The sequence below is a fragment of the Macaca fascicularis genome, chromosome 15 (assembly GCF_037993035.2).
Source record: "Macaca fascicularis isolate 582-1 chromosome 15, T2T-MFA8v1.1".
Classification (NCBI taxonomy): Eukaryota; Metazoa; Chordata; class Mammalia; order Primates; family Cercopithecidae; genus Macaca; species Macaca fascicularis.
Window position 1 is genome coordinate 100839480 of NC_088389.1, and position 21703 is coordinate 100861182.

At 41.1% G+C, this 21703-nt stretch overlaps 1 protein-coding gene across 2 annotated transcripts in view; it reads left to right on the forward strand.

The window, feature by feature from the left end:
* Window positions 1-21703, forward strand: part of MAMDC2 (MAM domain containing 2) — a 177494-nt gene that overhangs the window by 93798 nt on the left and 61993 nt on the right. For both annotated transcript variants that reach the window (XM_005581898.5, XM_045373130.2), the window contains exons 8-9: window positions 6370-6513; window positions 9797-10062. In XM_005581898.5, the coding sequence (XP_005581955.1) occupies window positions 6370-6513; window positions 9797-10062 (410 nt within the window). The remainder of the gene's footprint in view (window positions 1-6369; window positions 6514-9796; window positions 10063-21703) is intronic.

Here is a 21703-nt window from a genome sequence, read left to right on the forward strand (position 1 = left end):
AATGATTTAATCCAAACAATAATCAAAGATTAAAATAGTCTCTAAATTTGATATAACACAGAAACCAACATTGTTTTACTTCTCTACATTTGATTCCTTTCTAATCCTATCAGTTAATATTTCAATTACATTCATAGTAATTTCACAACCTCTTTATCATTATTTTTAGACAAGGTCTTCTTTCTATCACTAGGCAGTGACACTGAAATTTATATTGCCTTGTTTTGTCTATGGGAGAAGAGGTGTTTATCTAATATCTGCACTGGGCAGAGAGTGGGTGAAGAGGCAGCTGGAGGTAACAGAACCAACTGAATCACCCAGAAGTAATGTTCAGAAATGCTCCTCCTTTTGAAAAAAAAGAGAATTTGTGTGAGTTCTTTCCTGCTACACAGGTGGTCTGTCTGGTGAAAGGAAAAGAAAGCATCCAGCAAAACAAGGACCATGTGTTAAGAGGGCTGTTGACCCCTCAGTCTGCAAAGTACAGACTCCTTCTGTGCAGGAACTTCCACATATATGAGTTCTTATACAGTTAGGTTAACCAAGGCTCCATACTCATCTTCAGAACTTCCCACTAAGCCAGTTTGGCTTTAAATGGTTTAATTGCATCATCGTAGTGTTATGCTTAATCCACCAGGAATGTGGATTCACATCCCTATTCTGCTACTTCCAAGCTATGTGGCATGGGTCACGTTATTTAACTTGAGACTCTATTTCCACATCTATAGTAAAGATGGAAGAATCTGTTTCACAGAGTTGTTGGGAAGGTTAATGAGTTAATGTCTGTGAAGGCCTTAGCACAGAGTATGATACACAGCAAATGCTTCATCATGAGACAATACTATTTACTTTATTTTCAAAATATGCCCACCCATCCCTGGAGAACAGTGGGTCAGATTGCAACTAAAGAGAACCAGCAAAGGGTACTTGCTTGATGATTGTGTCAGCTGGAGCCTGCTTTATGTCTTTCATTGAGCAGCTGTGGGCCAGATTGAGTCTTTAGAAGCTAAGCCTTTTAGTTTTCATACTTCATCTTACATTTCACAAATAGTTTATGCCCTTCTGTTTCATAACAGGTGCCAACATTTTTTCCTTATCTTGGTTAACTCCAGACTTCTTGTCTCTGCTTTTCCCAGCTGGATCTAGCATTTTCTTCCCTCATCTCCCTAATAGGCTGAGACAGGAATCATTTCAACATACGAATCATCTTGTTCCCACCATCTGGTTGGGTTTAGAGTTAATCCAATCTCCTGGACCTGAGACCCCTCTCATAGTCACAGGTGCTCAACAGCAATGTCATGTGGCCCTCCAATGAACTGCCCCCCTCCCCAGTGCTTCCAGAGGACAGTGAGACCACCCCCCACTTCCTCTCCATCCCTTTGCCCCCTCACTCTCCCCTCCACAACCACATTTGTCCCAAATTTTAGAAGATGGGAGCAAGACTTCCTTTTGGTCTGTAAATCTTTGAATGCCTAAGAGGTGATCCCATTCACGTCTAGGAATCCTGCCATAAGGCCCAGCCTCAAACTGAGAGCTCTACTGCTCTGCCATATGCCAGGGACTGGGTAGATCCTAACACTCATGGGTACGCCTCTCAGAGAATCAATACCTAAACCCCAATATCAGCCATTCACTGACAACACACTGCCCCGACCTCTTGTCTATTTGGAAACCCAGGCCCAATTGCTGCCTAGGCTACAGCTAAGGCTGCCCCAGCCTTTTTTATCTTAAATGCCCCCAAGGGTCTCCACAGCCTAGTCAGTGAGCCTGGCCCTTGTTTCCCCATAGGTCATCAGTGTGGTGCCAGGTCCCACTGCCTCTCCTACCCAAGCCAGCTTTGAGCTGTCTCAGCCTGCTCTTGGGCAGGCACATGCTGAAGTAAAACTACCCTGCAAGGTTGGCAGTGTAGAAAACACATTGCCCCCAGTATCTATCTTTTAGCACTCTAGGGGCTGACGAGCCTTTTAGATCTGTGGGGTTGATGCTGAGTTTCTTTCCATGAACTCCATGCAGCAGAGGAAAGGATGAGAAATGTTCCCAACTACTCTCAAACTGCAACACATTCCTGCTAATTAGATTATCTTCAAAGCTTCTCATTTCTAAAAAGTTCAAATGTCAGAAAGCAAGTAATTAAAGCTTACATTATGATACTTTTTGGTAAGTTGCTTAAAGGGGCTTTAGTTCTTTTTTTCTTGATCACCAACAGATGCTCAGAGGCTTCCAACTGCCTCTGATTCCTCCCTATGCTTCAAATACATCATTACACTTCCCAGCAGCTCAATTTGTGATCCGCCCTTTACTAACACCTCTGAAACAAGCTTGAAGCAAAGGCTCTGCACCCATTCAGGTCACAAACAGGCCTCTGGCCCCATCCTCAGGAATCAGACACTGTCTCACGGCAGAAGCAGCACTCTAGGTGAAAAAGATTTAGCCCTTGAGTTAGGCTTTTGAGATTTTCTTTTTCTTTTTTTTTTTTTTTTTTATCAGACCTCCTCAAGACCCCAGGAAAATCCATTTCAAATCTATTCATTAGCAAAATATTATAATCACATCATCAGAAAAATATTTTCTGTATGACTCAGTCTATCACCATGGAGAGAAGTGATCCTTGCTTACTTTTAAGTTTTTTTGATAGGCATTTTTTTTTAGTGTCGTTTTAGGTTCACAGCAAAATTGAGAGGAAGGTACAGAGGTCTCTCATAGTCCCCTTGTCTTCATATACATTACTGTCCCCCAGAGTCCACAGTTTACATTAAGGTTCATTCGTGGTATTGTATACTCTATGGATGTAGACAAATGTATAATGATATGTATCCACCATTGTAGTATCATACAGAATATTTTCATTGCCCTAAAAACCCCCTCTATATTCAGGCCAGGCATGCTGGTGCACACCTGTAATCCCAGCACTTTGGGAGGCAAAGGAGGGTGGATTGCTTGAGCCCAGGAGTTGGAGACCAGCCTGGGCAACATGGTGAAACCCTGTCTCTACAAAAAAAATACAAAAATTAGCCAGGCATGGTGGTGCATGCCTATGGTCTCAGCTTCTTAGGAGGCTAAAGAAGGAGGATAGGTTGAACTCAGGAGATAGAGGCTACAGTGAGCCAAGATTGCACCACTGCACTCCAGCCTGGGCCACAAAGTGGGACCCTGTCTCAAAAACAAAAAACAAACAAAACTCTGTTTTGCCTATTCACCTCTCCTTCCCCCCAACCTGTGGCAGTTACTGTTCTTTTTACTGTCCCCATAGTTTTGCCTGTTCAAGAATGTCATATAGTTGGAATCATAGAGTATGTAGCCTTTTCAGACTGGCTTCCTTCACTTTGTAATATGTATTTAAGTTTACTCTGTATCATTTCATGGCTTGATAGCTCATTTCTTCTAAGCGCTGAGTGATATTTAGTTGTCTGGATGTACCACAGTTTATATATCCACTCACCTACTGAAGGACATAACTTGGTTGCTTTCAAGTTTTGGTGCTTATGAATAAAACTTCTGTAAACTTTCACGTTTTCATGCCACCTTCCACCCCCTCCCACACATCTAATAACTGAGTTAAGATTCTCTTGCAGTTGCCCAAGAGCACTGCTTTAAGATTCATTCCTTCTTCTACCCTCTCTAGCTGGGAGAAAGAATGAAAAAAAAAAAGGAGGCTGTGAGGGGGAAGATTCATTCCTGATGAGGAACTGACCTACTCTTCTCTTCGTGTATGGCACTTGGCAGTGCCACCCCATTTCCTGAGTTAGATGGCCATCTGTAGATTTGGGACTTTTATTTGTTTTTTTATTACCCAGTAGCAGAGGGGTGACTAATACTGAATACTTTCATGGGGTTTCCCGTGGTCTCACATATCCATGGGAGAATGTCAAAGGATCCTTGTTTGTGTAACATCTTGTTCATTTTTCACAGACTTTATCTTCAGGGCTTAAAGATATACCCTGGTGCTGACAGAATCAGGCAGACCAGGCTGTTGGCTAATCTACCCATCTTAGAGCATTGAGAATTCTCTTCATTTCCTCTTCTCCAATCTGGCTCATCTGGATTTGTTCCTGGTGCACTTCCTAGGGCATATCCCCTGAGATACAATCAGGTTCTAGTTATATAGGAACACTTTTTACCTATTTTTTTTTGTAATGTGTTGTTAATCAGTTACTTTTTAAAATTTAATTTTCTTGGAGCTCTTTAATTTTCTATCATTTCAAACTCGGACATAATTTGCAGGAAAACTACAAAGAACTCCTATATACTCTTCACCCAGCTCTACAAATTAACATTTTGCCATGTTTGCTTTATCTACCGTTTAAGAATAGGTTGCAAACATCATGCCGCTTTACCATTAAATATTTCAGTGTGTATTTTATAATCAAACACGTTCTTCAGCATAACTATAGGATGATTATGGAGTTCAGGAAATTTAATACTGATACAACATTATCAACTTACTTTCACTCCATACACCAATGTTTCCAATTGCCCCAATAACAACCTTTACAGATATTTGTTCTTCTGGACCAAGATTGAATCTTGCATCCCTGGTAGCATTTGGTTGTCATGCGTCTTTCATCCACTTTAATCTGGGTCAGTTCTTCAGCCCACCTGAATGCTTTCTTGCTTTAGAAATTGACAAATTGAGAATACAGTAAGTTTTTATAGTGAGCTGTTTCATCGGCTCACTGTTCCTAGAGTTCAAATGTTTCTCTAGAGATAATTTTCCAGTTATTCAACACATGTCCTCTCTCCATAATTCTGGATTTTTAGACATGTGTGTCAGCATGCAGAGAAGAATCACACTTGGCTGCACCCAACGTATCCCAACTGCTACAGTCACATCCCCTCTGTTCTGAGAGGGCAATCTGAACAGCGTGATTTACAAGCCACTTGTTGACAGGATTAAAAGTTATTCTCAAAAAAGCAGAAGTATTTTATTTGTATAAATGTATGTGGTGCAAGTACAGTTTTGTTACAGGCATAGATTGTATAGTGTTGAGGATTTTAAGGCATCCATCCTGGAGTAACATACATTGTACCCATTAAGTAATTTCTTATCTTCCATACCCTCTCCTACTCCCTCACCCTTCTAAGTTTCCACTGTCTATCATTCCACTCTGTAACAGTGTGTACATATTACTTAGCTCCCACTTATGAGTGAGAGCATGCAGTATTTGTGTTTATGTGTCTGACTTGTTTTGCTTAAGATAATGACCTCCAATACAACCATGTTGCTGCAAAAGACATAATTTCATTGTTTTTATGGATGAATAGTATTCCAGTTTGTATGTACATATGATACTTTCTTTATTCAGTCATCCGTTGATGGGCACTTAGGTTGATTCCTTATCTTTGGTACTGTTAATAGTGCTGAGATAAACATAAAAGTGCAGTATCTTTTTGGTATATTGATTTCTTTTCCTTTGAGTAGATACCCAGTAATGGGATTGCTGGATCGAATGGTAATTCTATTTTCATTTTTTTGAGAAATCTCCACAGTTTTCCGTAGTGGCTGTACTAGTTTACATTCTCACTAACACTGTGTAAGAGTTCCCTTTTCTCCACCTCCTCACCAACATCTGTTAATTTTTGTCTTTTTATTAATAGCCATTCTAAGATATCTTGTTGTAGTTTTAATTTGCATTTCTCTGCTGATTAGTGATGTTGAACACTTTTTTATATACCTGTTGGCCGTCTGTATGTCTTCTTAAAGAGCAGAAATCTTTTATGTTCCCTCCAGGCTATCTGGGGTGAGGTATTTATAGAACAGGATAAATAATACCAGAACTTGGTGAAGTCAAAGCAATAGCAGTACCCATGACAGATCTGTGACTCTTTGACCTGCACCATTTAAACTGAGTGATGACTTCTTCAAGCAGATCAGCTCCTATTACTGATGGCAAAGTAGACAGCAGCTGTGCTTCTGACATAGAGATTGAGCAACAAAGGAAAATTGTTTCTGTAAAACATCTAAAATCTTCATCTTAGAGACAAATTGAGTCCCATAAAATATCTTCCTTTTCCCTTTTTTCATTTTAAAACTTTTATGAATGAATTGTGAATTGTGAAGAAGTATATGAATAAATGTTCACAGTAATGAAAGGAAATTTCTTTTGAAATCGGGTACTTCATTTTTATAATGTGAATAGTGCTCCTTTCTCCCCTCCCTTTAGAAAGGAAAAGAACAATTTTCCTGTCATGTTGAAACGCTGGTTTGATGCTAACCTGTCAGCAAGCCCTTTGGGTAAAGATATTTAGTTGTGTTTTACTTCTTCGGTCTCCCCTGGTACAAATGTGTATATATAAATATCTGTCAACCAGTCGATGTAGTCCTTTGAGATCTTTGGGACTGATTGTCATTAACTTTGTTTGTCCTTTGCTCAGAACTTCTGTTCAGTGCCGTGGAAGCCAGCTGCAATTTTGAGCAAGATCTCTGCAACTTTTACCAAGATAAAGAAGGTCCAGGTTGGACCCGAGTGAAAGTAAAACCAAACATGTATCGGGCTGGAGACCACACTACAGGCTTAGGTAAATCAGGCATCTGTCTATGTGGGTACATCTTGGGTAGTCGTAAGCTTTATTGGCCATTCCTACGTCATACCTGCAAAGACGTTGACTTAAAGAAAAAAGGCAACTGTGAAGAAGCAAAGACAATCAGTAATCTTGTGTTTGACAATTTTTTAAAATTGAAATTCAAGTTGCTATGTCAGCAGACCTATTTGCTAGTTAATTAAACAGGCAAATTCTTGTAAAATATTTAGGAACTCACTTTAGATGCAATACCTTTAAGGAAAAAAATCTGTTGAATTGTATTTATATGAAATCTCCAGAAAAGACATATTCCCACAGATAAAAAGATTTCAGTGGTTGCCAGGGGCCGTGGCAGAGGGAATAAGAGTGTTTAATGAATATGGGGTTGCCTTTGGGTGATGAAAATGATCTGGAACTACATAGTGGTGATGGTTGCACAGCATTGTGAATGCTCAAAATGCCACTGAATTGTGCACTTTCAAATGGTTAAATGGTAACTTTTATACCATGTATATTTTACTATAATTTAAAAAATCTATTGTGGAGGGGAAAAGCTATTTAAAAATGTTGAGTGGACACTTGATGGATATACTTAAAAGGAGCTTTTGGAAACAGGAGTCTGAGTGCTCCTTGTGTAGGGATTACCTATTAATTTAATGATAGCCTTTGTGGAGCCCAACCCAGTGTAGACAAGTGCGAAGAGCTTGATCTCAAGGAGTTCAGCGTCTCATTCACTTATTCAACACATATTTATATACTGGAGACTGAGGTGAGTTTACCATGGAGCTGGTGAAGCTTAGGTTCCAGGGCCCCTGCCTTGTACCAGCCCTGAGAAAGGCCTTGAAAGAGCCCTCACAATTTCGTGCTTGTAATTTTGTTTCTTTTCTTAGAGGTTGCCTAACCTGTAGAAATAAAGGCCCTACCGACTCTATTCTGACCTTGGGCTGATTAACTGGAAAATCATCTCTAGAGAACCATTTGAGTTCTGGGAGCAGTGAACTGATGAAATGGGGACCTGTTTGGGACAAAAAGACTCACCATACTCTCAGTTTGTCAATTTTCAAAGTAATAAAACATTCAAGTGGACTAACTCCTGGGGAAATACAATAGTGAACAAATCTGAAGTGAATCCTACCTTCACTGGCAGACAATCTTTTCAGTGGGCAAGAGAAACATTAGACAAATACATACACAAACAAACTTATAATCACAGGTTGTGGCAAGTGCTGCTGTCAGGGAGGAAAAACTTTTCCTCTACCCTCTTAAGTTCCATGTTTGGACCTGAGAATTAAAGCGATGTAAGACAGATTAGCAAGAAAAAAACCACAAATTTTATTTAATATTTTTACTTGTACTTGGGAGCCTTCATAAAAACAATGAAGACCCAAAGAAGCAGATAGGCCTGAGAGCTTCAATACCATTTTAAACAAAGGATAATAAAACTGTGGAGAAGTAGCAGGACAAAAAAGAAAGGGGGGTTAGGGGGCTTAAGTTTCCAGGGGCAGTAAATTGTGGGAAAGTGACTAGGAAATATATGAAGGAAACTAATGGAAGATGAGGGTTATGTTAGTAAGTTTGTTTGTACAGATCCATTTTGGTGTCAACTCTCAGTCTTTAGTGACAGAATGTTCTTCCCTTTCTGGGACAGGGAGAACACCTTGTTCGTAGGAAATTTTATGACCTGCTCTTAAGTATAATAGAAAAGGGGAGGTCAAAGGGTCCTTCCTGCCTCTGCTGTTTCTCAAGTGACTTTACCTCAAAATAATCAAAATGCCAAAGTGACATAGTTTGGGGTGGCATGTTCTGATCCCCTTCTTTCACAGTAGAAAGAAATGAAGAGAGAGCTCTGAGAGAGAATAGAGGGAAGAATCTAATTTTGGTTCAGCATTCAGGGAAGGTTTCTCTGAGGAAAGCTGCTGTTAGCTGGGATAGTGGGCGTGACCCGGGCAGAGGGAACAACATCTGTGAAGGCCTTGAATTTGGAAAGAGCTGGTCACACCACAGAATAGGAAGGTCTGTATGGCTGCACCGTGGGGAGGAATGGTGAGGAGGAGAATGGAGGAAAATGATGTCAGAGAGGGAGCTAGATCCTGGGTGTGGCAGGCCACAGGAAGCATTTGGAATTTTATTATAGAGGACATGAGAAGCCACTGACAGTTTTTAAGCGGAAAAAACACAGATGAAACTCAGGTTTCAAAAAGGTTGTTCTGGCTGTTGTACGGCCACCCATAATAGTCTGCTCAGGCAGCCATAACAAAATACCACAGATTGGGTGGCTTAAACAACAGACATTATTTCCTCACAGTTCTGGAGGCCATGAGTTCAAAATCAAGGTGCCATCAGGGTGGTTTCTGGTGAGGGGTCTCTTCCTAGCTTGCAGATGGACACCTTATCATGTGTCCTCACATGGCCTCTTGGTGTATGGAGGGAGAGAGAGCTCTGGCATATCTTTCTCTTCTTTTGAGTTAAATAACTGGGTAAAACTAAACAGTATACAAAGACTGAGGCACCCAAAAGAAAACTGACAGGAGGAGGAGCAGAAAAAAGAAAGAGAAAAAGAAGGTGGGTTTTGTTTTTGTTTTTGTTTCTTTTCGGCCCAGGCTTTCCAGGATACAGGAACTCATTTTAAATTGACCATGGGGATGGTGGGAGGGGGAGGTTCCAAATTTTATTTTTCTTTGTTATTTAGAAGGAATAAAGGAAGAACACAGATCTTCAGCACCTGGGAGGATCTATCTGATGAAAAACCTGCTCTTCAAGGGCAGGTTTAACATTTGACCAAGAGAGGAGTAGGCTCTGCCCAGACACAAACTTCCACAAAGACTGCCAGGCCAGCCTGAAATCCTGCCATCTCTATAGGTCACTAAAGAGATAATAAGAAAAAATCTGCCCTGGGCCTTCCATTCACTATGGTTCAGTCCTCGGAATATACAATCTAAGTCAGATGGTTGACCCAAGCAGCTGGTATCTCCAAGACGATTTCATCCTTTTTGTTTTGTGAAAAGTGTAAATCCTAATTAATGACTGAAATCTGGGCATGTGCTATAGAAAATCTGTACTGGTTTATAAGGTTTACTTAGAATTAAATGAGGTTTCATTTCAATGAGGCGCATGGATGTTTTCTGTCACTTAAGCCACAGACATTAGAAAATGCTTTCTATCATTTAGAGCATAGCTGGTAGTCTTTGCTGTCTAGTTCTACTACTTTAATCACATTTTACCACTTGCTAATCTAGATTGGATTATTTTGCATTGCTGATATGCTTTATCTTGTTTGCAGGGTATTACCTGCTAGCCAACACGAAGTTCACATCTCAGCCTGGCTACATTGGAAGGCTCTATGGGCCCTCCCTACCAGGAAACCTACAGTATTGTCTGCGTTTTCATTATGCCATCTATGGATTTTTAAAAATGAGTGACACCCTAGCCGTTTACATCTTTGAAGAGAACCATGTGGTTCAAGAGAAGATTTGGTCCGTGTTGGAGTCCCCAAGGGGTGTTTGGATGCAAGCTGAAATCACCTTTAAGAAGCCCATGCCTACCAAGGTACAGTAGAGCCAATTTGTCCTGTGTCCATGTTCAGTTGCTGGACTAGTTTGTGAATATCCATCTAGCTACTGTCAACTGGTGAGATATTATTTTCCTTTTGTTCAGGCCTACGGCCTCACCCTCACACCCTACTCCCAGCCATATACAGATTAATCCTTCAGTTATTTTCTGTTTTCTGGGTCTCTGAATCACAGCCACCTAGAATTTGCTTTTTGTTTATCTCTTAAATTCCCTGAGACTAATCCAAAGACTGGGAGTACATGAATAGTCCAAGTTCAACAGCTGAACTTTAGTTTGAAACTTTAATCATAATTCTGTCTCTCTCTTTCTCTTTCCCTCCCTCTCTCAAATGCACATACACACACTAGTGGGAATGCTAGTATTTTGAAAAGGTGAAATCAGTGAGCCTGGTTCTGCATTGAGGCTTTAAGGTTAACAACCTAAGGCTCTAGCTGAACACAGGATGAGAAAGCTCATTAAAAAATATAGAACCAACACTGCCCTAGCCAGAGAGAATTTACATAAGGTAACTGTCAGCATCTGATTTTGATAGAAATGAGAATATAAAAAGAGATCTTTATTGCAAGGGGAATGGAAAAGAAAGCTGTAATCTCTCAAGCTTAGCAACTCATAAACTTAAAGAAGTTTTACAGATGCAATAAATTCTGTCAACTGCAACTCAGAATGAAACCAGTGTGGGAAAAATCCATTTTGTTTCAACCTGTGTCAGTCAGTCGGCAAATATCTCTTGAGTATCCTGTCTGTGTAAGAAAGGGTCCCAAAGAAAAATAAGAAAGTGCTGTCCTTCAAACAGATAACTCACAGAGTGGTAGCTCAATAAACATTGTTGAAGGAAGGAAGGAAGGAAGGAAGGAATGAATGAATGAATGAATGAATCAGACTATCATATTCAAATTCAGGAGTTACCCAAAGTGCAGGCTCCCCTGGGGAAGCTGCAAACTTGGGGAAACAGTAGAACTTGCACAGACATTCATAGCCTGAACTTCTCTTAGTTACAACCATCTGGATAGAATCATAGCTGTGTCCATCTATAACTTCCTGCTAAAGAAATCTAGTACACCACTCCTATCACAATGTTGCCTGGTTACTTTTAGTCCATTACAAAACCCGCCAGGACATCATTAAATCTTTACCATGGTTAATCAAAGACCTCTGAAAGTCTTTTGTTTCCATTGCTAGGAAAGAAGAAGAACTATTTTCCATTGCTAGGCAGGAATGGCACGGCAGTCTCCTTGACTTACTGATTTCTAAAAGAGTTAAACTAATTTCTAATACCTCTAGCAGAGTAGAAGCATCTGCGTTTTACCACAATCTTACAGAAACGGCTTCTTTTTATTTGTATGCAAATTAAGTAGATAGTGTTGTAAGTGTTCCTTGCGTAATTCTATCAGTCTTTGATCACCTAACTAAATTGAGATATAATGCTCAGCTCCCTGGATGAGAGAGGAAGCAAACAGGTGTTTCTAGTACCATGTTTCTACCCTTAGCTTAGACTCTTGCTCTTTAAGCTCATTGCCTAGACAATATCAAATAATTTTTGAATGAGCCTTTCTTCCTATAAATGTCATCTTATAGATGGACTCTTGCAGCAGCATTAGTGAACTTTCCTCTTCGATTTATTAGTGCTGGAGAAATCCAAGTTTCTCTGCACCTCTTAGGGATCCCAAAGGCCTAACTTGAGTTCCCATTACCAATTATTTAACTCTTGCAAGTATAGTAATACACACACACACGCATGTACACACACACGTACACACACACAAGCAAATACCAGAGTCCCACAATCAGGGGTGCACCAAAAGTAATGGAATCTTTGTTACACTCTATGTCCTATTATGCTGATTTTTTTTAAAGGAGGATATAATAAGCATTTTATTTATTCATTTGGCTTTATTTATTTATTTATATACTTATTCATTTTCTTTACTCACCCAGTGTTTATTAGGTACATGCTCAGTACAAGGAATATAAAAATGAGGCTCAGATCCTACCCTTGAGGAAGAAGAGATCACAGATGGTAGAAGATTAAGATACATAAGCAACTAACTACCATGCAATGTCATGTAAAGCCCATGGAAGGGCTACATAAAAAGACAGAGGAGTAGTTTTACCAGTTGCTGTAAAAAATAATGGCAAATAGAGACCCAGCTGAGCCACTGTTTAGATGGTTAAAATTCAGGCCATGCTGGATTCTAACTCCTGCTCATCACTCCACTCATCTCACCCCACCCCACTTTATCCTCTATTAACAAACATGGGTTGTTTAGGAATCTGCCCATTCCTTTACAGTGAGTCTCTGCTTATATCTGAATTGGTGCACACCTCCTAGCAGATAACGGTGCCCCTGGGAATTTGCCCTTTTCTTTTCTGGAGGCCAGCTACCAAGCCGCCCAGCAACTGCACAGTTCCCCACAACCACTTAGGGAAAAATGGATCTAGACCCAGTGGGGGCAGAGAAGTTCTTACAGCACTCAGAAAGAACGAGTTATGGATTCAGCCCCAGTGCAGATGAGGAGACAGTACAGTTCAACACTAGAAAACTCTGGCTACCTGTCTCAAAGTGGCCCTTAGTTCTTGGCAGGTCCCTGTTACACAGAAATAGCTTCTCAGAGAGTAAAAGAACCATTTGATATCCACCATAGAAGCATGCATTGGGTAAGGCAGGAAACTGAAGTTCACTTACTTATATAACATATACAGGTTGAAATAAACATACAAAAATATATTTAAGACAAGGGATAAAATGAGAAGTCAGAGTTTCCCTCACTAGTCCCTACTGCTGAACTCAAAATTCTACTTCCAGCCAGGTGTAGTGGCTCACACAACACTCTGGGAGGCTGAGGCGAGTGGATCACCTGAGGTCAGGAGTTCGAGACCAGCCTGGCCAACACGGTGAAACCCCATCTCTACTAAAAAAATTACAAAAATTAGCCAGGCATGGTGGCATGTGCCTGTAATCCCAGCTACTCATTAGGCTGAGACAGGCGAATTGCTTGAACCCAGGAGGCGGAGGTTGCAGTGAGCCAAGATCATGCCACTGCACTCCAGCCTGGGCAACAGAGCAAGACTCCATCTCAAAATAAACAAACAGTAAGACTAACTGCTTCATTTGGCTGGGTGTGGTGGCTCACACCTGTAATCCCAGCACTTCAGAAGGCCAAGGCAGGCATATCACCTGTGGTCAGGAGTTCGAGACAAGCCTGGCCAACATGGTGAAACCCCATCTCCACTAAAAATACAAAAATTAGCCAGGTTGGGTGGTACACACCTGTAGTCCCAGCTTCTCAGTAGGCTGAGGCACAAGAATCGCTTGAACCCTGGAGGTGAAGGTTGCAGTGAGCCAAGATCGTGCCACTATGCTCCAGCCTGGGTAACAAAGCAAGATTCCATCTCAAAATAAATAAATAAATAAATATTTAAAATTCACTTCCACCTCTTGTTTTTCTGATGGTTTTTCTTCCTGATTCACTGATGGCTTCCTCTATAACTCTAAATATATTTCCACCTCCATTTCTTGATTCATTAACCTTAACTCTGTTGGCTGACTCCCTACTATGAAAGAGAAGGAACTTACACTATTCCTTCTATTCCTTGTGCTTTTCTCTCTCTTCCTCAAAATTTTTAGTTTTGTTTTTATTTTGAACATTTTTTCTTGGTTCCCTTTACAACTTTAATATACTAAACCATCTATTTTTGGATCCATAACCTTTAGACAGTGTCTCTTGACACCCCACCATGTTAAAATGAATAAATCTCCCCGACCCCGCATTTCCCTTCACCTCTCTTACCCCCTTGACTTCCCAAATTCTCCCAGATATACAGTTACTGAACTTTCACATTGTTATGGCTTAGAACATTTATATTTCTACAGTTAAGCCTTCTGTGCTTTGCTTATGGCATAATTTCCCTATGAGGGCCCCCTTGGCATTTTGAAGAGGACAGTTGTGCCTTTGTGGTGAGAACATTTCTCACCTTCCTGGATGTTTAGCATCTGTGATTACTGCAAAAACCAAAATTATTTCCACACATTTCCAAATGGTCCTAGAGGTGTCATCCTATCCTTGGATGAGAACCATTGGTCTTTAAATTGAATCTGACAATTGAAATTAAAAACCATCCCCACCTGCCATTCATTCTTGCTCCCCTGCAATCTGTCTCTGTCCAGCAGTAGAGTTATCAAGCTGCAACCCTCCCCTGCAGGGACCCTTTGGCTTCCTTTTGCTCTTAGAGAAAAGGCATGCTCTAGCATCAGCCACCTCCCCAGGTTTACGTCTTGCATTTTCCATTGTAATCACACTGAGCAATCAGTTCCTGGGACACACTCTGCTCTCTCCTACCTTATATTATTGCATTCCCTGTTGCCTCTGCCTACACGCTTCTTATTTAGATCTCAGCTTAAACCTCACTTCCTCAAAGAATCCTTCTTTGACCCCACTCTCCGCACCTATACAGCATGGCGAGGTTAGGGTTCCCTGGCATCCTATGCTTCCATCATCTTGGAGACAGCGTAACATAGTGATTAGGAGAATAGACACAGCAATCTCTCTTGTTTTAAACCCCAAGTCTGCCACTTGCTAGCTTTGCAATCAGAGTCAGTTTTCTTAATTTCTCTCAATTTTCCATCTGGGACCAAAAACCTAGCAATGTACTTGGCACTCAGTTGGTGCTCACTAATTGTCTGTTGACTGATTGTCACATTCTGACTTTTGAGCAGGGATTATTTCCTTCATTAAAATCACCTGGGGAGGGCCAGGTATGGTGGCTTACACCTGTAATCCCAGCACTTTGGGAGGCAGAGACAGGTGGATTACCTGAGGTCAGGAGTTGGAGACCAGCGTAGCCAACATGATAAAACCCCATCTCTACTTAAAAATATTTTAAAAATTAACTGGGCATGGTGGTGCATGCCTGTAGTCCCAGCTACTCGGGAGGCGGAGGCAGGAGGATTGTTTGAGCCCAGGAGGTAGACAGAGGTTTCAGTGAGCCAAGATTTGTACTCCAGCCTGGGTGACAGAGCGAGACTCCATCTAAAAAAAAAAAAAAAAAAAAATCACCTCTGGACCTTTATAATGCTGATGTCCAAGTATTACCCCAAACCAAGGAAAGCAGACCCTGAGATGGAGACTTATTTGCAGGAAGCTTATGAGGTTTGCTCTTGGGATCACCACTGAAGGAAGGGAAGGAAAGGAAGCAGGATCAGGCGATCAGGCAGGAGAAGCTGTCAGGCTGCAGTGCGTTCTCAAGGAAGGCTTCAGCTGACCTACAGGGAGCTCTGAAACTGGTGTGGCCTTTCAGAGTTGTCCTGGGTTGAGCAATGTTGTCTTTACAGTCCCATATTGATTGGTCATCGGATGCTGGCTACCTCAGGAAGAGGGTATTGCCTTGAAATGCCCGGCAACTTTCCACAGGACTAACAAGTCGAGTGCTGTCCACTGGCTACACTTTCAGCAACTGGGAGAATAAGCCCTTCATTCCTGAAGGATCAGTTGGGTGGTGCATCTACTATACTGATTAGGTCAGAATCTCTTGGTGTGGGGCCTGGGAATCAGTATTTTATAAAGTGCACCAGGGTATTGTAACATCCAACATAGAGAACTATTGCTCTGAATAACTACAAAAGTTATTTTATAAAAGTATAATATTTTATAAAAATATAGTATTTTACTAAAGTAGTATAAAAGCAGAAAAGAAGAGCGCAATAAGAAAGACCATGTGTTTCAGGCTCATATGCAGCTGAGCTGCACTGAAACCAGGCATGGTAGCCCAGCAGATTCTGTGGTAGCCAAAGGCCTGTGCAAGGATATGTCTGTGTAGTGTCCCTGCCCAGGTCCCCCTCCCTGAAGTGCTGGGAGATGTTCCTGTGACCATACAGCTGGGTAGGAACAGAGTTAGATGAATGGTCTTCCTGCCCCTACGTAGCTTTTTCACTGTCAGTGACTCACCCCTGTCAAAGCTTCAGAGATCAAGAGTTTTCCAGAGTTATGACACCCAAACCTAGGCTATTGTTTTCCACATGTGGTTTCTGTCCACAGAGAGTACATGTTTCTCCAAAAATTCTTGCCATTGAGAAAGGAGTTTTAAGTCACAGAGCATCCAAATACGCATACGGCCAACACTTGCCAGCTGTTACAGTCTGTCTGGAAGCTTCATATTGGCTGTTCTGGATGGTTTAATAACTCAGTATCAACTTTACTTCCAAACTGATGACAGTTTAAGATATTTTTCTGAACCTATTGAGCTTAGCATACATTTTTTAATAGTTGGAATTTCTAATGACTGAGTCCTGAAATGAACTTGCTGGAACTTCTAGAAGGTTCAGAGTTCAACCTGGGTCAGAACAAGTGACAAGCTGGCCATTTATCAAGTACCTACTTTGTGCTGGGCAGCACATACTCTCTTGTTTAGTCCTTAATACGCTACAGTAACACCAAATTTAGGGGAAGAAACTGAAGTTTCAGGACATTTAAATAGTTTGATTCCTCCTGTTTCATTGCCACTCTTCCCCAAATTCCAGACGAAACCCTTCAGTGACACCCCTAAAATTCATCTCAAACATGTCCACTTCTCTCTCTCCAGGCACCACCCTAGTCTAAGCTGCCATCATTTCTTACTTAAACGACTTCAATATCTTTGTAGCTGGATCTTCTCTTCCACCTTACTCTCTCTATACGCCAGAGAGAGAGAGAGAGAGATGCAGCAGCCAGAATCATTTCTTTGAAATGGAAATCAAATCTTGGCCCTACCCTGTGTGTAACTGTTCTATGGCCTTCCGAGTAAAACTTCATCCCATACTGTGGTTTTTGAGGTCCTGCACAGTTGGATCACTCCCCACTTTGCTGGCTTCATCTGCTTTCATTCTGCCACAATCAGAGTCCCAGAGTCCACATAGTCACGTGGGCCTTCTCTCTGTTCCTTGAGTCCCAAGGCCTTTCCTGGCCCAGGGCCAGTGCTCTGCACAGGGGGTGCCTCCTTCCCCAGCCATTCCCATATCAAGCTGGCTCCCACGCTTCTATCCCAGGTCAAGTGCTTCCTCTCAGAAAGGAACATTCCTGACCGCCGCGCAGTTTATAACCACTTTCTTCACACCCAGATTACTCCTCATTAGTTTGCCCAGTTTATTTTGTGTATAACATTTATCCCAACCTGAAATTATCTCATTTGTTTGTTACTTGTTCATTGTTCATCTCTTTTCCTGTGAAGATATAGCATTCATGAGGACAGGGACCTTGTCGGTCTTGTTCATCTCTGTATCCACAGCATCTAGCACTGTGCCCTGGTGCAAAGTAGGTCATGAGTAAAATTCTGTTCAATACATTTTGTTTGGTACCTATGTGGTCAATGAATGAATAAAAGAATGAATGAGTAGACTTTCTAAGGTTGGGAAGTGGCAAAGCTGGGGTCTGAATCATGGTCTAGTCAACTCTGAAGCCTGCCTTTTAGTGCAGGGTATCTTTGGGTGGCCAAGATCTCTCTCCAATCTTGGGGAAGGCCTGTTCTTGTGCACCTGGAGAAAATGAGGTTCCTCAAGCCTGCCTTGGGGTGTAGGTACCTTTTGTTATTTAATTCTCACAATACTCCTGTGAGGGAAGTAAAGTATTTCCTTTCAATGTCCTTGACATTTTAGAATGCAGTCTAGCTCAAGGTCTCCCAGATGATCTAGTAGAAATGAATGCCTAAACTAAGAGCCTGGCACACATGTGTCGCCTGCCTATGCTTTGTGACCTCTGAACCCATTTCTAAAGCGCGTCAGGTGTGATTCTTCAGGGCCCAAATCAAAGACAGGACCTCTTTTCATGAACATTATTTCCACCTCTCAGTGAGTTGTCACACGGGACCAGAGTGGAGGTGAGTGAGCAGTAGCTCATGCAGAACTGTAAAGAAGTCCAGCCTTTCAGCTTTTCTCCTCTTATTTCCCTCACTCTTGATGGCTGCCTTCTGCCTCCCCTGTCCCTTTCTGATGGCCTCCCACTCTGGATGTTGCTTTCCCTTGCTTTCTCCTATTTGCATTTACCCAGCCTGTTTTAAGGACAATGGGCTGATTATTAATAACCCCTTGCTATCTTCCCTGGGTAGTTTAATCTTTGGCACAAACTATAGGGATGAAGCAATGCTAAGAGTTTCCCTTAGACCATTCTAGCAAAGTAGCCTTTTAGACAGATTCTGTGTGATATTATCACAGCTGCCAACAACAGGCTGTTGTTGAGCACTCTCCAGCACTTCATTTGATGCCACAGCTCCCTAGGAAGGAAAGCAGTCCAGCACCATTTAACAGATGAGGAACGCTCAGGCAGAAAATTAAGGACATTGTTCAACATTACACAGCTATTAAGTGGCTAAACTGAGAAGCAGATCCAGGTCTTTTTGACTCTAGAATTGATGCTTTTTACACTAAGCCTAGTGTAAAAAGCCTCCTAGCCCTTGCCTGGCTAACATCAAAAGTATAGGATCAGGTGAGATGGGGAGTCCAGCCCTAACGCTCAGGATTCCTGAAAAAAATTTAGACTTTATTTTTAACCTTCTGGTGTTTTAGTTTAGAAATAACTTTGGCTCCTAGGAGGGGTCAAAATTCAAGGTGCTTTAACATAGACAAAGGAAAGCTGTGGGTTAGAGGAAAATGTAGCATAATGCATAAGACACTTGGCTGTGGGTTCACTGGCACTTATGGCATTACAGTTTGAGCTAGTTATGTAACCTTTCTGAGCCTTACTTTTCTTTCATGTGTAAAATGGGTATACCAGGAGTATACCCATATATCCATAGTATATGGTAAAGACCAAAGACAATGCATCATATAAAGTTCTTAGCATAGTTCCCACACATATCATTTATTAAATCTAGCTGAGCAGAGAGAGAAAGACTAATGAATGTTTTTTTCTTAGTCCTGATCCTCATAAGGTTTTATAGACAACATCTCTTTAATACATGGATAATTCTATACCCTGATTTTTGCTGTGAACTTCTTTAAACTAAAAATCAGGTCAGAGTTAAATCTTTATTTTAACAAGATGAGACTTTCTTAAAGAAATGGCTGCCTTTATACAATTATAAACAGCTTACAATAATAAAACTGTATTTAATGTTTTAAGAAACATTTTGAAAAAGGATGAATCATGAAATGGTCCTCTGGATCTGTTTTTCCTCTTTATGAAATAGAGAGCAGGTGAGACTTTCACACATTAAGGAGGATAATGAGGAGAGAGAACAATTCAGTCCAAAACACTTTTCCTAAAGGCCAAATATTAGGAAAGACTAGAGAGTGATCGTCAGAAATTCCATAACAATGGACGCAAACATTAGCCCTTATATATTCAAATCCTTAGTTTATCTTTACGCTTGGTCACCCATGGTAGCATACATATTAGATCCTGCAATGCCTTCTGGCCTGAAGCTAGCCTTTCCTTTAACAAAGATCTTTCAGTGGTCTGTTAATTAGAAGCACTGAGAGGAATGTGATATTGTATTCATTAAATATTTCTTTTGGAGAAAAACTGTTAAACAGTCCAAAAATGAAAATGACTAAAGGTATTCCATTTCACTGGGATCAGGCTTAATAATCAGCCCAGCAGTCATTAAAATCTTCATGGTAAATCCTTTTAAGTCTGTATCTTTACTGTCATAGGACTAAAAAAAAAAACTTCAAAAGTCCTTTACGTATTTGAGAGAAAGCCCCCATCCAACCAGTTTTTAAAAATATAAATACATACTTTTTTTTTCACTAGGTGAGAATCTTGTGTCAGCCCTTCTCATCTTCTGTCCTATGGAGCACAAATCCCTTGAGATATTTCATTGAAAAAGAGTTCTGTTGTCAGATGAGTTTGCAGAACTTGGCAGACTGGATCTCTACTCCACACACGAAGATTCACAAAGCACAGTAACATATTAGAAACTCTCAATAAGGTCTACATTAAAGAATCCAGTTTAACCTTGTTAAAGGGTGGCAGTTATATCAAAGCAATTAACCTAGAACCTTTGTCTCGTATAGCACCTATCACCATCATACTACTCTCATAGCACTTAATGCATTATGTTGAAATTGTCTACTTACCTATCTCCTTAGATGTAAGCTTCTGGAGAATACGGCTCCATGTTTTTTTTTTTTTTTTTTTTTCCTTAATTCCTCATGTCAATGCAATTTCTGGAACAGAGTGGGTTCTCCTGTTAGTAACCCAATAATAGTTAAGACAGAAAACTGTACTATGAATGAATAGGTGTTGATGGTAAGGAAGAATTCCATCAAAGGAAAAAGGAAAATTAAATGTTTCTGCCTTTGGATAAGATAAACTGTAATCTCTTATAGCATAGCACCTGAGCAATTTGGCCTACAAGGGATTTTAGTGTGAATACTTAAAACCAGGACTACCTGGCTAGAGTGAATATTAGCACATTTATGGACATGTATATGCTGAGTCTGATTTGGAGTGTGTGTGTGTGTGTGTGTGTGTGTGTGTGTATATATATATATATATATTTTTTTTTTTTTTTTTTTCACAGACAGGGTCTCTGTTGCTCAGGTTGGAGCATGTCTCTTGCTCAGATTGGAGTGCAGTGGCACGATCATGGTTCACTGCAGCCTCCACCTCCTGGGCTCAAGCAGTCCTCCCACCTCAGCTTCCCAAGTAGCTTAGGTACAGACCCAGCTAATTTATTTTTCATTTTTTGCAGAGACAGGATCTCACTAAGTAGCTCAGGCTGGTCTCAAACTCCTGACCTCAAGCTGTCCTCCCACCTCAGCCTCCCAAAGTGCTGGGATTACAGGCACGAGCCACCATGCTTGGCCTCTTTTGGAGCTTTTTATGATGGTATTTACTAAAACCAAGAGCTGTGACTTTTCCCTTTGAAACAGCTTCCCATTCTTACATTGTGCCTTTACCTATTTCCAAGAACTTAAATCAAGTTTTACCAGCCCCCGTGCAAATCCCCTGATCCTTTCCCTGCCCCACAACACAGCTTATCCAGCCTCCATTCTATGATTATGGTCAATGATGCAGTTGCTTCCACGTCATACCCTCCCCACCTGCAGGTCTTCCTGGCTTCTCCACCTTGGTCTTCCTAATGCCTGGAAACCCAGGGTAGCTTTCATCTTTACCCCAGTCTTCTCAGCACAGCTGGAGAAAATAAGACTAATCTCCACTGTCCCCTCCATTCTGCTGGGAAAGCCTTTTATGCATCTCATCTCTCGTTGACTTTTCCTCATCCCCCATCCCAGATGTTCAGATCTATTTTGACTCACAAATTTCCAACTTGACCCTCCCTGCCTCATTCTTAGGATGTGATCTCATGGGTTCATCTCCCAAAGGATAAAGGCATCCAACACAAGCTCCTTCGGTTCTGTTCCTCTCTGAATCTTCACCTGCCTCTCTTCATCTCCTGATCAATCTGACAAAGAAAGTATTATCCTTGCTCTTCATCAAAACCAACCTGCCCATCTAGGAATTTGATCTCACCTTCCTGCCTCCTCTGGGAACTTATTTCATAAATTATTCCCTCTCTCGTAAATCTTCAATCTCCATTAGTCCCTTTGCATACTGCCAATATATGTTAGTCTCCTGCATTTGACACAAATGAACAATAAACCTTCCTTTCATCTCAGTACCCATTTAAGCTGCCAATCCCTACC